The 15,089-nt window shown below is 36.4% G+C and overlaps 1 protein-coding gene across 2 annotated transcripts in view; it reads left to right on the top strand.

Annotated features, from left to right (window-relative positions):
- SPECC1L (sperm antigen with calponin homology and coiled-coil domains 1 like) overlaps positions 1-13,155 on the top strand; it is a 70,827-nt gene extending 57,672 nt beyond the window's left edge. For both annotated transcript variants that reach the window (XM_080391701.1, XM_080391702.1), the window contains 3 exons: positions 2,392-2,508; positions 3,399-3,458; positions 5,593-13,155. In XM_080391701.1, the coding sequence (XP_080247827.1) occupies positions 2,392-2,508; positions 3,399-3,458; positions 5,593-5,682 (267 nt within the window). In that variant the 3' untranslated portion in view covers positions 5,683-13,155. The remainder of the gene's footprint in view (positions 1-2,391; positions 2,509-3,398; positions 3,459-5,592) is intronic.
- Positions 13,156-15,089: the final 1,934 nt, after the last annotated feature.

The raw sequence follows: 15,089 nt of genomic DNA, 5'->3' as shown, positions 1-15,089 counted from the left end.
TCTGCAATAATGCCAATTCAACACGTACTTGCTGAAACTATATCCAGCATTAAGTCACTAGATTGGAAACTGCTGTGTTAGAAACTGTTAATCAGTTTCAGCAATGCTTCAGCATTCCTTCTTTAATAAGGAATGCTGTATCTATCCTTGTAGTCCTGAGACTTAAAAATTTGCTAATGCTCTTCAGTAGCTTTAACTAGTATAATCTGGGGGTTTTACTAGTTTGGCTAAATGCATGCATGTATGTGTGAGCAGATCTGTGTTCACTTAACTGTGACAATGCCAACATACATCTTTCTCCTCCCCTTCCTGCACCACTTGGCCATCCTGGGGAAAGAGGGAGAATATTTCAGCCAAGGGGTGAAAACCAGGGTTTTTTTCTCCCTCAGTCAATTGTGTAGCAAAGGAAACATGATCATTTCACATTCAACTTTTATAACTAGCTTGCCACAAATGACTGTGACAAGGTAAAGCCCTCTCCCTACCTTCATCCATCTTGTTGATACAGATGTGATCTGTGGCATTACTCGTTACAGTGTAGGGGGAACGAACTGTTCAAAAAGTAACTTTGTACACAGACACAAGTAGGAATTTAGTGGCTTTAACAATCTGATATTTTCCCCCTTTTTTTTTTTCTTAAAGCCTGGTACTGTGTGTTGCATTTCTTTGCCTAATTTAAGTAACATTGAAAAAAATTTAACCAAGCATTAATTTAAATCAAATTTCCTGTCTCTCTTGAGGAGAAAGGAGGGAGAGCTTAATTTTTTTTCTTTTGCTTTTAAATTTTCCCACCCCTGTGGCTTGAGGAAGCTGTGTGAAGAACATGTTCCCACAGACTGGGGGTCTCCAACAATGACATTTCCGTTTGTAAGCAGGCAGCAGGACGGCAGGCAAGGCTCAGACCACTGCCTTGGGCATTGTGAGCCTGAGCACGTACGCTTACGTCACCAGGGTTTGAACCTGCATTTGGTGGACTTTGTATAAAAAGTGCTAAAGCTGAGCAGGAAATGGAGATTTCCCTCATGTTCTTTTAGAAATAGCCTTTAGTTTAGGTTTTTTTCCTCTGCTGGAGGGGATTGCAGTTGTTTTCAATTTGTAATCTAAGTCATTGGTTTGACAAGAAATATGACTGCCTTTGTTCTCAGCCTGCATGGCATAGTAATGCTGATCCTGGGTGGAGTTTTCTGCATTAGGAATGACAAGTTTTAGTGTCTTGTCCAAGACAGGTGATGACTATTAAACTGCTGTCAGGTGAAAGGTTGACTTGTGTGATTGTTTTTCTGCAGTTCTGTGACTGGAGGTTGTAGTTCCTGCTACATGAAAATTTTAAAACCTAAGTAGGAGGGCTGGTTAGCTTCTACTTAAGCCCAGTTAAGTGAGTTAGGTATTAAAGCATTTTTATATTTCTCCATAAAGGTCTAAAAAATAAACTGAGTTGTTACTGTGTGTTTCCTAATTAGTTTAAGCAACTGCTGTCCACTTAGCCTCTTTACTGTTACTTGACTACCAAAGCCAAGTATATAGTAATTTAAAAGGTCACTGAGGCATCTATGTTCATAACTCTTTTGGACTGGACTGACTCTTTTTGCAATAATATATACAGTCTCAGGGGATGTGTTTACCAGTGCCACTGAGTTTCCTACTGGAACTAAATGTTCAAGAGCGCAGGACTGCACTTTTCAATTTCAATCCTAAAGATAATTGATCTCCTGCCACTGTCAGTGTTAAATCTGTTGGAACATCTTTATTTCCAAATGAAACTTAATTTGTGTTTGTAATCTTGTTCACATGTTTCTGTATAGAAATGGTTTGTTTAGAAGAGAAAATACTTATCTTCATCAGAATTTTTATTTGGATATTAATGCAGTAGAAGCAGAAAAGTAAAATACTGCATTAAGAGAGATATTAGCACGTTGTCAGTTTCAGGGATTTTAGGCATACGTATCTAACTCATTTGCTTTTCTGTCTTGGTGTGTACAGTTGTACCAAGTCTATACTCTTACCCTCTCTAGCACAACATTTTACACCTTTTAGTGCACACATTTTGCACTTGTCCCTTTTTTTTTTTTTTTTGGGGGGGGGGGAGGGGGTGGGGGGTGGATGGGGTGGGGAGGAAGAGCTTAATATTACCTGGAATTAATGTATAAGATAACTGACTTTCTTAGCAACAATCCTTTTTTGTTCTCTGTAGTAGTGTGTTTTCGTTTCTTACCACAGGACTTTAGTATTAGTCTGTTCACTTTCTCTGCTGATTTCTTCAAAGGTATTAAAAAAAAAAACACAACAAACAAACCACACACAGAAAACCTGACAAGTATGGGTGGATTGGTAGAACTAATACTTGCTAGATTATAATTTTAATATTGTTTATATTTTTTTTTCCCCCTCAAGAATATTGACATAACAAACTTCAGCAGTAGCTGGAATGATGGCTTGGCTTTCTGTGCAGTCCTCCATACTTACCTCCCAGCCCACATTCCCTATCAAGAACTAAACAGCCAGGATAAGGTAAGACACTAAAAAGTCCATTCCTGGGACTGTGAGATTATATAATTAATGAGTTAGTAGAGAAGAATGAACCAATTTGAGTTCTAAAAAACACAGTATTCTAGGAATCATAATTGAAACGCTTCAAACTACCTTGCTGCTATTCTTATTATAACCTTTTAATATTATGAGATCATTAGGTTAAATGGAATTTTGAAACAAATATTAGAAAAATAACAGAAGGTCATAAATTTAAGTCTGAGGCGTTTTATTTAACCCAAACAGTTGGGAAGTGGTTTTTGGGTCCTGAAGCAAGGAATATTTAAGCTTAAAGACTTTAAATCATCAAATTTGTATCTTGACATGGTTTGTTCATCTCTTTCAATATCACAAGGATGTTGTTTTATCCTACTTTCTCATACTGATAAGTGACTGTGACACTCATCTCAAGTGATATGTATCAAATAAAGGTAAACTAGAAGGTGTCAAGACTAGAGTTGTCTGTATGTATTCTAGTGTGCTACAGTTAATACCTGATGGTGTGTTACCAGGATGATTAATGATAATACATCCTAAGAAAAAATAATAAATATTTCATTAACACATGATGATATTGTTGTTATTTTAAAATAATATATATTATTTAGCATTTTATAACCTAATTGTTCTTCACTGGCAATGATTTTTTCAGCATTATCTTCTGAATGAGGAATTAATAAATATTTTCCATAAATATTTGGATGGTATTGGGACGTGTTCATTCTTATAGCTCTTTTAAAATTACTATGGTCAAATTATGGACTCAGTTTGAAGCAAAAGTAGCAGCATTACTATGGATATTCTTAACACCACTTTATTATGTTTGATGTAGTATTTCCTTGGGTTTTAACATGTTTTTATATCTTACGCAGAGAAGAAATTTCACTTTGGCTTTTCAGGCAGCTGAAAGCGTTGGCATCAAATCTACTCTGGTAAGTTTAAAATGCATACTGAGTGAATTATGACCCACTTATAAAATCAAATTATTCTATTTTGTGATGTTGATGCTTTATACTTAAAAATAGCAGCAGCTAAGCTCAGCTAGAGGTTATTGCCCCTGTATCATACTTGACTGGAAAACATAAAAGATACTCCCTACCTCACTGGCTTTGTTTAATAAACCCACTGTCATCAACAGCTTAAGCTTACATGTTTTTTGCATTGAATAGTGACTGCGATACAGACCTGTAGTCTAGCAGCTACAGCAAAAGCAACAGCATGATAGCCTGTAGCAGATAAACTCTTAGGCTATAAAAGGAAAAGACTCACCAAAACTCATCTGTCAATATAAGAAATAATAAAGACAGTGGATTTGTTTGAGAAAAAAATGAGAAAGTTATGCGATACAATCTTCCAGAATTCATTAATTCTGTCCTGTCTCTGACCTACTTTCAAATTACGTGGTTTTTCTTAATTCCGGAGGTACAAATCAAGCTATGTAATCTGTTCTTTTGCTCAGTGTAATATGAGAGTCAAGATTTACCTCTGAAGTTTAGACTTCTAATTTGTCATCATTGTAAATAATTGTAAGGCTTTTTCAATTATTGTTTACAATAAGCATTCTTATACAAATTTTAGCTTAAAATAATTAGTTTTCAGTAGTATAGTATTCACTAGAAAAGGAAGATTTCTGAAGGTGTGGAATTGGAAGTATCCCAAGCCCTTGTGAATAATAACAAAAATTCAGCTAAAATTGCTAGTATCAGAAGTGATATATTTAAGTGATACTTTTGTAACCTAAATTCTAACAAACCTACCTTAGTTAGCAGCTAATAATACAACAAAGTCAGACGTTTTTAAAAATAACATGTTCCTTGATGCTTATGAGTGCTTTTACCCACCCCCATCATTGTATTTGCTGACAGTGGCAGTGCAGCTGTTGGGCTTTCATACTTTGATTTTGTCAGTGATTTGAAACATGGAAGTCTCTTACCAAGTGCTGATGTAAGAACTAGACTGTGGAAAATAACTGCAGTAATTCTTACGTAATTCAGCTTTAGTCCAAGTGCTTACTGTCTGTCCTTTCTTTCTGTAACTCAGCACATTACAAATACTTTAATGGCAAATTGAATGGAATTAAGTCTTCTAAGTGCAAATTGCATCCATCTTAAGGATTTAGTATCTATTTACACACTTAGGTACACAATGTGTACGATGTGTATGTTTGTGGATGTTTTCCCTTGTCCATATCACATGGGTAGAGGGTGGAAAAGGGTGTGAAAAAGGGTATGTGAATAGTAGTGGTAATGTAAGGGGAAGTTTTTTGATCCCTGATTAAGAAAGTGTTCCACTACTTTCATGTGGAAAACTGAAAAAAATTACTTGCTCTTTTTTGAGTTCTGGAGGTTCCTGTACCTAAAGCTTGCAAAATAGACCCTTGTAGTAAACAAAACTTACTAGAGATTACATGACTCAGTTTCCCTTTGTACTTGTGCTGAAAAGGGTAGATTGGGCCCTGTTTACCCTTCTTATTCACTGACAATCTGGTATAGTGTTACTGTGAAACACAGGTGAACTGGCCTGCCAGTTAGACACCAGCTGATTGCTTGGTTTGTTGGATATACCCAAATTGCTGCTTTCCTCTTCCTTGCCTCTTTACACAAAAATACGTATAAAGTAAATTTCAGTAGTTTGCTGTAAAATGGGATTTAACTACTTGTTGATGCTTGACTCTTACCTTGGTATGAATTTTGAACTTTAGGTTCAATTAATACTTGAGCCTTGATTCTCTGACTCACAGTTCCTAGGTAGATTGCATTGACTTGGAGACTGGTGTAGAGTTACGTGAACACTAAATTCTCACCTACTGTACTAATTGTACTAAGTGGGGGACAACTCAACCATGCACAGCATCAGACATTTTGATCTTAACTATCTACAAATACAGTATTAACAACTGTTTACTTTTTGTAAGTAATACAAAGATGAATGGAAGAAAACAGATCATCAATGATTTAAATTGTGGAAACTTTACAGATTTACCATTCCCAGGAATCTGTGAAAGCACTACCATATTATTCGCAAGGTTATCATTCCTGATTTTGACCAATCTGTTTTCTGTGACAGGACATCAATGAAATGGTGCGAACTGAGCGTCCAGACTGGCAGAATGTCATGCTGTATGTTACAGCAATTTACAAATACTTTGAAACCTGAAACCCTAATAATTCAACAGATCCATGGGATAGAACCAACATGAGCTGGAAATCTTACTGAAATGCTAATCCCCATTTCACTGAAAACTGGCAACATTTGAGTCCCCTCAAACTTCAGTGACACTGTCCTGGATTGCCTCAGATTGCTTCAGCTACTAAGCCTGGAAACAGCTGTTTAAAAGCAAGAACTTTTGCCACAGTGCTTGGAATAACCCAAGTTATTAAGCTATTGAGATTAATTACGTAGCCTAAAGAGCCTGGACTACTTACGTGCTGCCTTTCCAGCCAGACTTCCTGAAGCTTTCTTTCCTAGGAGAGTGAGATGAATGGGTCCTATAGCATATAGGAGACTGAATGTACAAATAAAGCTTTGAGAAGGAAAAGGATAACATGGCATCATATTACTGAACTTACTGTAGCATCCTGATACCACAGAGTCTGAATATTCTACCCACAGCATACGGCACCCTGATACAGTAGAGTTCTTAATAGTAATTTAGTTACTGCCTTTACAGCTTTTTTCCCTCCTTTACAATGTGCACAGTATTCTAGGAAAACAAGCTTTTATTCCATAATGACAAATAGAGTGGAAAAGTGCTCTTGATACCTCGAAGAATTTGGCACAGAAGAACTTTTCATTCTGAAGCTTCATTATAAGCCTACCTCTGTCACAGTGATGTGGCTTCCAACTTTATCTTACAGATTGTAAAGACTAGCACATACAGCTCCTGGTTTTCAGGGTACGCTATACTTCAAGGAATCTGTCCAAACTCCCTGTGCTTCCATTATAACAGAAATTAATCAATAATCAACCCTTGTATGGCTTGTTCTTTCCCTTCTTCCACCTTTGCCTGTATAGCACACACAGCTACCCCAGGCTTTACTCTACAGCAATACAAGCATATGTCATGGATTTCTGTGGTAGAATTTTGGAACTGGGATAGCATTTCCTCTGCAGAGAAGATTATTTTCAATAATATGTAATAATGAAGTAGTTTGTCTCAAAATCCAGCTTTGCCATGTTTTCTGTGTGTTTTTCATTGATCTTGCACATCCTCATCTGACTGACAGAAGGTGAGGCGTTCTCTGACAAGAACTGTGGTGGAACCGATGTAATGTGTATACACCCAGTAGTCTCAAATATTGTGTGGAAATGACTCACTGTCACAAGGAAGGAATTGAGAAACTTTAGTCTGCTCAACTTCTATTTTCCTAAAATGTACCTGAATTCATGTAACAGCTCTCGGGCAAAAGAGTTCATGTAAGTGCCTTAGTGATCATTGAATTGATACATCCTGGCACTTCAGGGCCTTGTGCAGAATGTTAAAGGCTCAGAACGATTTCATATATCCATTTGTCATAAGCCATTTGTTGTAATCTCGTTTGTCAAATCAAAGGAAATCTTCACTCTATCATTGCTTCTGCCTCTTATTTTTCTGAATACTTATCAGCAGTTAAGCCACAGCTGAACATCTCATTAATATTAAGCAGAAGCCTACTTTAGAAGTGAGTTCTGTAACAAATGCTATTTATAAGCACATGCTTTTTCAACACAGTAACCCTGTTATAAAGAAAATGAATCTGCCATTCCTATGGTGCTCTTATGACTGTTAAGGACAGTTTGAACGTCATAGATGTTAACCCAGTGAATGCAACTGTGCTCGGCATCTGTGAAACTTCATCATGGTATAAAAGCACAGATTTAATTCAATTATTGCCAAATCCAAAACCCTGTCATCTGAAGTACATAGTCCACGTGAAGAGTAATAATCCAGCATGCTTCTAGCAGCTAGTATTGTATAAAATATATGCTTACGCTGGTACGTGCCTGTGAGAATTAGTAAAATCTGCAAAATGACTACTTTAATCCATGCTGAGGGCCTTTGGAGAAGTTTTCAGAGCAGCAGTGCATCATACATTCTTACGGTTCTTTAGAACCCTAAAAGTAGCTAGATACCCTCAGATTATTAATTGGGGCATTTGAAGAGCCAACGTAATCTAACAACAGTTGTTGCAAGAAAGGCTTCAAATGAAAAATCTTCATTAACAGATTTTAATAAAAGCCTGAAATACAATTTCCTCTCCCGTAATTTCTTCAAATAATTTTTGTTTATTTTGTCAAGAAATTTCAATAAGAGTAGTCTTATTGGAAATACACATTATTGCTATCTCATATTCCATCTTGTACTACTAAATTCCAGGTTTTGCCAATTTGTGTTTAAAAAAACTTCTATTCATCCTCTGAGCAGACATATTTATCTATGATTGTCCTATTCATTGCCTTAGATTTTAAGAAAATATTTTCCTAATGAAAAGGATAGCATTTCTTGGTCTAAATTCTCTCATTGCCTGTTTTGTTAAGGTAATTTGAGCTTTAAGCTGATTTTGGGATTTTTTTTTCTGTCCAAGGTTCAACCTCATTTATCTGGAATGTTTATTATTAGTCCCTAACTGAAATAACACTAATAATACAACCATTTGTAGCAGGGAAATAATGTTTTCCAGATTTTTCCAACCTTTATGTTAAAAAGGTGAGCCGCTAGTCTTCAGAGAGAGAGAGCATGAAAAGTTGTTAGTAATTATAAAAATGATCTTGTTTTGAACTTCAGAGCTCTGTAAACTTCTTGGTGTGACTGTCTGATAAGCCTCTGCTGAATTCATGTCTGAAAAGGAACACTTAGCTTCTTGAAGAGGGTTTGGTTATTTCTTTTTGTAAATAATGATCTATCTGAGCCTTTACATATGATGCTGCACAGCTATCCTAGTGGAAGTAATGAAGTAATGGAAGATCTAAACCAAACGTAATGCCCTGCTGCACTCTACAATGTGTTTCCTTCTGAATGTTCAAACCACATTCGATTTTTCAAGAGGAGGAATAGCTGTAGCCCTTCTGGACGTGGATGATACGGTTCTGTTTGGTTCCTACTCATAGTAAATCCTTAAACAGCTTGGGTTTTTTGTACATATGAAGTGCAAGTTTATGCTGATTTACTTTTTTTAATCCAGAAAATATTTCTGAATGTACTAAAAAGAGGACAAATATTTTCTCACCTGTTTATATTACTGCATTTTAATATGTGCCTTGCCAATGCCTGTGCTGTAGTATATCAGGGTTACTGACTGCCAGCTGTAGAGGTGGGGCTGGCAACAAAACGGAGCTGTCAAACATATTGATGCACGTACAACTATGTCATCTAGTGGATCCTGTTTACTGAAACACTTCCATAGATTAGAGAGGTCAGTTTAGAGCCAGGTGTGTATTTGGTTTGGCTAGTTGTCATCCTGATGCAAGATCATTAGCATTGAATTGAATGAAGAGTTGTGGGGTTTTCTTTACTAAAAGAGAAGGGATAAGGAAAAAATTAGTTCTTGATTATTCAGGAAATTTCTGTCAGAGAGGTTCTGATATGGAGTATCTGACAATAACAACTGAGGTGACTTCAGAAGGGATTGCACTTGATTTGGTTTTCAGTTGGTTTTGTTTGATCCAGTTTGATGTGGTTGTCTATTTAAATAGAACTACTAATTCGGTCTCTCTGGTGTGAACCTCTGGCCCTCACGAAGATCTCTCATTCTCATGCCTCCGAAAAATTGAGAGTGGAGTTCTCCCTTATACAATTGTGTTTGTGGGTAGGTTATCCAGAATATAGTATTTAATTACAGCATATTCTGATTTAAAAGTGATTATTTGTGTCTCTTGCATAAAATATATTCCTCAAGTTACACCATAGCATTTCTGTAAATTTTTTTCTCCAATTTTGTAAAATATTTCAACTGTGGTTTTCTGTAAAGTCCATCATCATGCTTTAGGAGCCCCTTAACTTGCCAGAACTAAATGAACTCTGCTTTTGATGTACTGGGTAAACTCATTTATATTACTGGCAGCAGTTGCACCCTGGTTTTACATGCATGAGGAGAAATAAATCTGTCCCTTGCTCTGATGATGCAGTACAGTGGTTTAAACTGCTGAATCTGCCTTAAGAATTTTGTAGCTGTGACAGTTCTCATTGGCATCTCATTTCTGTTAATGAGCTCAATGTTCTTATCTGTTTTTTCAGTTCGGATTCTGTTGCATCTTTTACCTCGCATTTTCTCCATTTCTGTACAGTTTTGGCCCAGGGTAAAAATTTTATTATAACCAAGTTTTAAACAAGATTATTTGGGGAGTTGGATGTATGGAGAACTTCTGGGTGTTTTTCTTACCTTTGTATTGTGTGTGACTGGTTTGGGAACACTGTCTTGATTTTCAGGTGATAAGTGACGATATCTTCCAAAGCTGCCGCTTCTGGATGGCTGGCATGAAGCTATGCACAGGCTAAAGTTAAGCCTTTAAAACTGTGTTCATGTGACTTTCTTTTTTTGCCTCTTGCAACTAATACAATCACGGCTTAACTACCAACTGCATCAAGTAGGAGCTATTAAGGGGCAGAATTCTTCTGGGAAGGAATCTGGCTGTACAACTTTTACACTTTTTTGCCTATTGTGAGTAATATTCTTGCTGAGGTGGTCTAAGAAAGAGGATTTTTAAATAGTAGTGTTCATGTACAGACTGATTTAACTATATAGTTTTTGTGGTTCTTCCCTTGACTTGGTAAATATTTATTTCTGTTTTATTTTTATGTTCTCCAAACTATTTCTGCAGTTCCTTTCTTTACGTTAGCATTAGTGTATGAATACTCAGTAATATTAACCAGTTTGAGAAACGATTTGGTGAGAAGTGGTATTAAAGTGTAGTCGTCATCCACAAGTTCTGGACATGCCAGTGTGCTTTCCCAAGCTAGTGTGTGTTGATTGGCAAAACATGTTAGAGCTGCTTAACTCTCCTCCCATATAGCCTACATCACTCCAGGGTGTCCATCAGGTGTTCTTGCCCCCAAATTATCAACTCCTTGGGTGAGTTAAGGGTTCATAGACATCTCTTAATATATTTAATTGTCCCTATTTAGAAAGGTATCTTTAATGGTGTTTCTGCTTTCAAAGGAGAGTGGCTGGACAGGTTTTTAATTACTGTCTGGCTTGCTGAGCCAGTCCTTCATTCATCCAAGTTTTTTTCTGTTGTATTCCCTGATTTCAGTATCCGTTGTAATTGTCAGAGCCAAGATGTTAAGCATCTGGAATATGTAGCAAGTATGCTTTTGATAATTAATGCTAAATATAACTTAAAAGATCAGGGCTTGTACAGTTCTGATATCTGTTAGTGTTGATACAAGCGTCTTTTTTTCCTTATGTATTCGTGCTTGCCAGTTTTTGGGATACAACACCCTTGAACTCAGTTTGACAAGGCCGCTATCCTAGCCTCTTTAAATTAATTCATTCTGCAATAATAGAATTATTTCCTCACACGGAAACTTCAGTAAAACCTATGAATACCAGATGACTTCCTTCCAACTGACATTAGCTTTTACTTGGAATATTCCTTACCCTTAGGCCACTGTCTGCCACAGAATTGCACATAAAGTTCCCATCAGTTTCATCAGGACTTGTGGATGCAGAACAGTAGGGTAAACTTTTGGCAGAATATTACAGCAGCCTGATGCAATTAAGCTGGTTTTATTTTAATCCCCTATTTTCAGGGGGTTTCAGTTTAGCCAGAATCACTTACTCAGAGCTGAAATGTGGCATGTTTGTTCTCCACTGGGAAGTATGCTTCTGTTTAATAATATTTTTATGAGATTGTATTTATGGAAATGGAAAGAAAAACGTCATGAAGCTAGTTTTGTTGCACTTTTCTAAGGCTTTTGTATTTTGCATAGAGTTCTAGAATATTGAACACGTTGTTTGGGGAAGTCAAGGCTTAAAACCTACTCTGCCCCAGCATAGCAATGCATTACATGTATTTGCATTCTAGTGATATCTGTATTATTTTAATTGCATGTAACTAGTGTATTTATATGGTATTATATGGTAGTTAGGAAGCCCAGTGGACATTTCCTGCTGCAGAGGAGCCACTGGCCGTCCTGGTTCCACAGTTCATGAACGGACCTGTTTTGGCAGTAGACTGTATTTGCAATAATGGAATAGTCAATTTTTGTTTCTGAACTGTTTCAACAAATGGGAAGAAAGAGGTGGCTCTCTTTTTGTTCCATTGCTGAAAATTTCTTTGGAGGCTTTCACTGGTTTCCAACTATGGCATATGTTCAATTAGGATGATTACTTGGGATTCGGTTCAGTGAAGAGGGCACAAGTACAACATACTCAAGTAATTAATCCTTGTAATTTACAACATTTCAGTTTATTAGAAGCTTTTGTTTTTACATGTATTGTAAGGTAAATTTTACTGTTTTTAAGTAGCACTTTTATACATATCTGAAGGGGGTTTTTGGACAGAATTGGGGTTTTTTTTCTTTGTTATCTAATGAGAAGAAAGTGTAACACTACTAAACAAAGCGTAGACTAGTTAGCCTCCAGGCTTTATGTTCGGTTTAGGTCAGTAATGATCTAGAGTTGTTCAATGTATGTGAAAGATACCAGTGATTCCTTTTAATACTGGACAACTCTCCAGATCAAAGTCAGAAGGGCATTAATTGGTACCCTCCAACTCTCAAATGAGGGTACTTTCAGTTCACGTGTGAGGCAGAATTGACAGAACAGTGTGATGAATTTTGGATTTTGTGTAAGAACAGAATTTTGTTGAAGTCTCTCAGTCTAACTTCGCAGCGCTATACTGGGTAAGGGCTAACCTTGTTTGAGATGACGCTGCCGCCAGTAATGACATCTCCTTAACAGCTAATTTAAAGCTCATTTTCTGTGGCCTTTAAAGTTGATTTAAAAAACAGTGATTCTTAAAAGCTTTTCTCGTTCATCCAGCTTTCCTGATTTGTGTTGGTTTTATACTCCCTTGATACACAACTGTTAGACTGACCTAACAGTACATGTATGGGTTTAGCAATTCTTGTTCTAGACAACAAGCACTTTTCATTTTTTCAGAACCCTTTCAAATGTTTTACACACACACATTGACATATATGGACATTTTACATACATAGAGATGTTTTGCTTAAATATGTATATATACACACATATGTGTGTGTACATATATATGCATCTGCAGATTCTTAATAAAACTGAACACGTTTCAAGAAGGGCTTGCATCTTGAATACTTAGGGTGGTGTATTAGTGTATATGTTTAAAAGGTAAGGAGGAAAAAAGCATTTTGTTTGCTTCTGATTAGAGCTGAGAAACAGGTTTGAGGAAAAACTAGGAAGTATGTTCAAATTGCATTTTACCCTGTTTCTGGTTTGAAAGGCACAAGCTGTTTATCATTGGAACTTGAAAGGTCAGCAAGCGTATTTTAAGCTAAACCTTTTGGAGGACCCAATATGCTTTTAGTTTGCAAGGACCACTAAAGATCTGGGCATTTACTTTCTCCATAATGTATTCTGTATGAGTATTTAGTATGTATGCCTTCAATTTGCCAATGTTGCCATGTTTTCTTCTTAATTATTCACAAAATAAAGATTGAAAATAGCAAAATGTGTGTTTATGTTTTCTTGAGTGAAGCCACTACAAAAGAGAATATTTAGTACTATTTCTGGCACAGTGGTTTTTCAAGAGTAAACATTACAGGAAGTAGTTTGCAGAGGTTTGTATGCTATGGATGAGAAGTGCACATGAATGATTTGCATGCACATAATCTCATAATTTTTTGGAAGTCTTGTCTCTGTTGGTGTACCAGCATACTTTACGGTTTCTACCTGCAAGGAGTTTTAAATGATAACTTGGTGAATACTGTGGATAAGAGGTACGTATTTAAGGCATATTCTTGGCCTGTATTATCCTGGTTCTGTATATGAGTAACAGAGAAGGGAACTGCAGAGAATATGTTCAATTTAAGCAATTTCTGTAATACACTGCAGGATTAGAATTATTTAAATGTTACTTAACCCAGCCCAAGTAAGGCAATGCATGTATGTGTGCTCACTCGCTCCCTCTCTCTCTAAAGAAATTGGGCTGGGGAAGGATTCGGGACTTAATCTCTAGAACAGTTCAGAGTATTTAAAGCAGAATCCTAAAAATAAAATTTCCAGGTGAAAGTGAAGATTAGAACACCTTAAGTTTGATTTGATCTCAGTCGTCCTAGATGGCAACTGTTTTCAAATGCTGTTTTAGAGCTTTAATTTCAAGTGCTCTGGAATAAATTGGATCCAGAAGTTTGGCTTGACCTCCTATTTATTACAAATGTTCTTAAATGCACTGACTAGTATAGGTATTTTAGTTCTACCTATTTCTTACATATTTTTTTTTGAGATTCTGTGGTGTTTTCTGACTGTTCAGCAATCCAGAAGTCTTTGTCTCAGTAACATTATTCTGCAAGAAATAGTCCCGCTTCTCCTTTTTTGATATTTTTGATATTCTCCCTGAATTTGAGTAGTTTAAGAAAGCTGCGCTTAGTTCTCAAAATGGATTTTTATCCTGTTTTTAAATTTAAAACCATGGATCATTAGTTTTAATACTTCTTTTAAAAATAAGTGTTTTAAAAGTATAGTGTAGTAAACCCATGTCAGAAAATAGATGTTTTTCTTTTCTGTAGCAAGTGCATGACAGCATTGTAGAAGTGACTTGTACATCTGCAACTGGCAGTCTGAAGGTCAAGACAGAAGCAGCGAGCCAGACACGGGCTAGGCCTGAGGTATGCTACAACAGTAGCGTCTACACAGTCTGTAGAGCTTTAACTTGTCTTTCCCATATCCACTGAAGTAATATTCCCTAACAAAGGGATTTTTTCATGGATTTTCTTGCAAGCTGTCACTAGAGACTTTTGACATGAAACTAGCTCTGTAAGTGTGTTCAAATTGAATATAATAAAATCAGTTAAATAATTTTGAAACTCTTACTGTAATGAAAAGCTGTAGCTATGTGGAATAGTAAAACAAAAACCTCAGAAGCAACAGCAATATAATATTCCATTGTATTACATCACAAAAGCTTAATGGAGTCATGGTTGGTCTGCAGTTAAATTCTGTTTAGGAACTATGTTAGCATTACAGAATTTTCAGCTGTAATTATCATAAAGTGTTTCACAATTGCTTTGATCAGTGGAAGAGACTTGGGTTATATCATGTATGTTGCCAAGAGCTGTGTGTAGTTCCATAAAGTGCATGGACAAGAGGGGCTCATGAAGAGGTAAGTTCTTCCCACACAAAGGTTTTTTAAAACAGACATCATAAAAAGTTAACTCCCTTCTCCAGATGGAAGGTTATTAACAACCAGCAACTACTGTTAAGAATCAAAAAACAACAGCAAAAAACCCACCAAAAAAACAACCCACAACACTGAATTCTACGCCTTTCACATTGCTCACCCTTTCTTAGCTCTCTCACTTAGTGTTTTATCTACAGGTTTTTGTTTAGCACTAATCTTTCCTTGGACCCAGCACTTGTGTTTTCCTTGTTTCTTAAACTGATACA

This window comes from Falco punctatus (assembly GCF_963210335.1).
Source record: "Falco punctatus genome assembly, chromosome: 1".
NCBI lineage: Eukaryota > Metazoa > Chordata > Aves > Falconiformes > Falconidae > Falco > Falco punctatus.
This window is presented reverse-complemented; position numbering and strand designations above follow the sequence as displayed.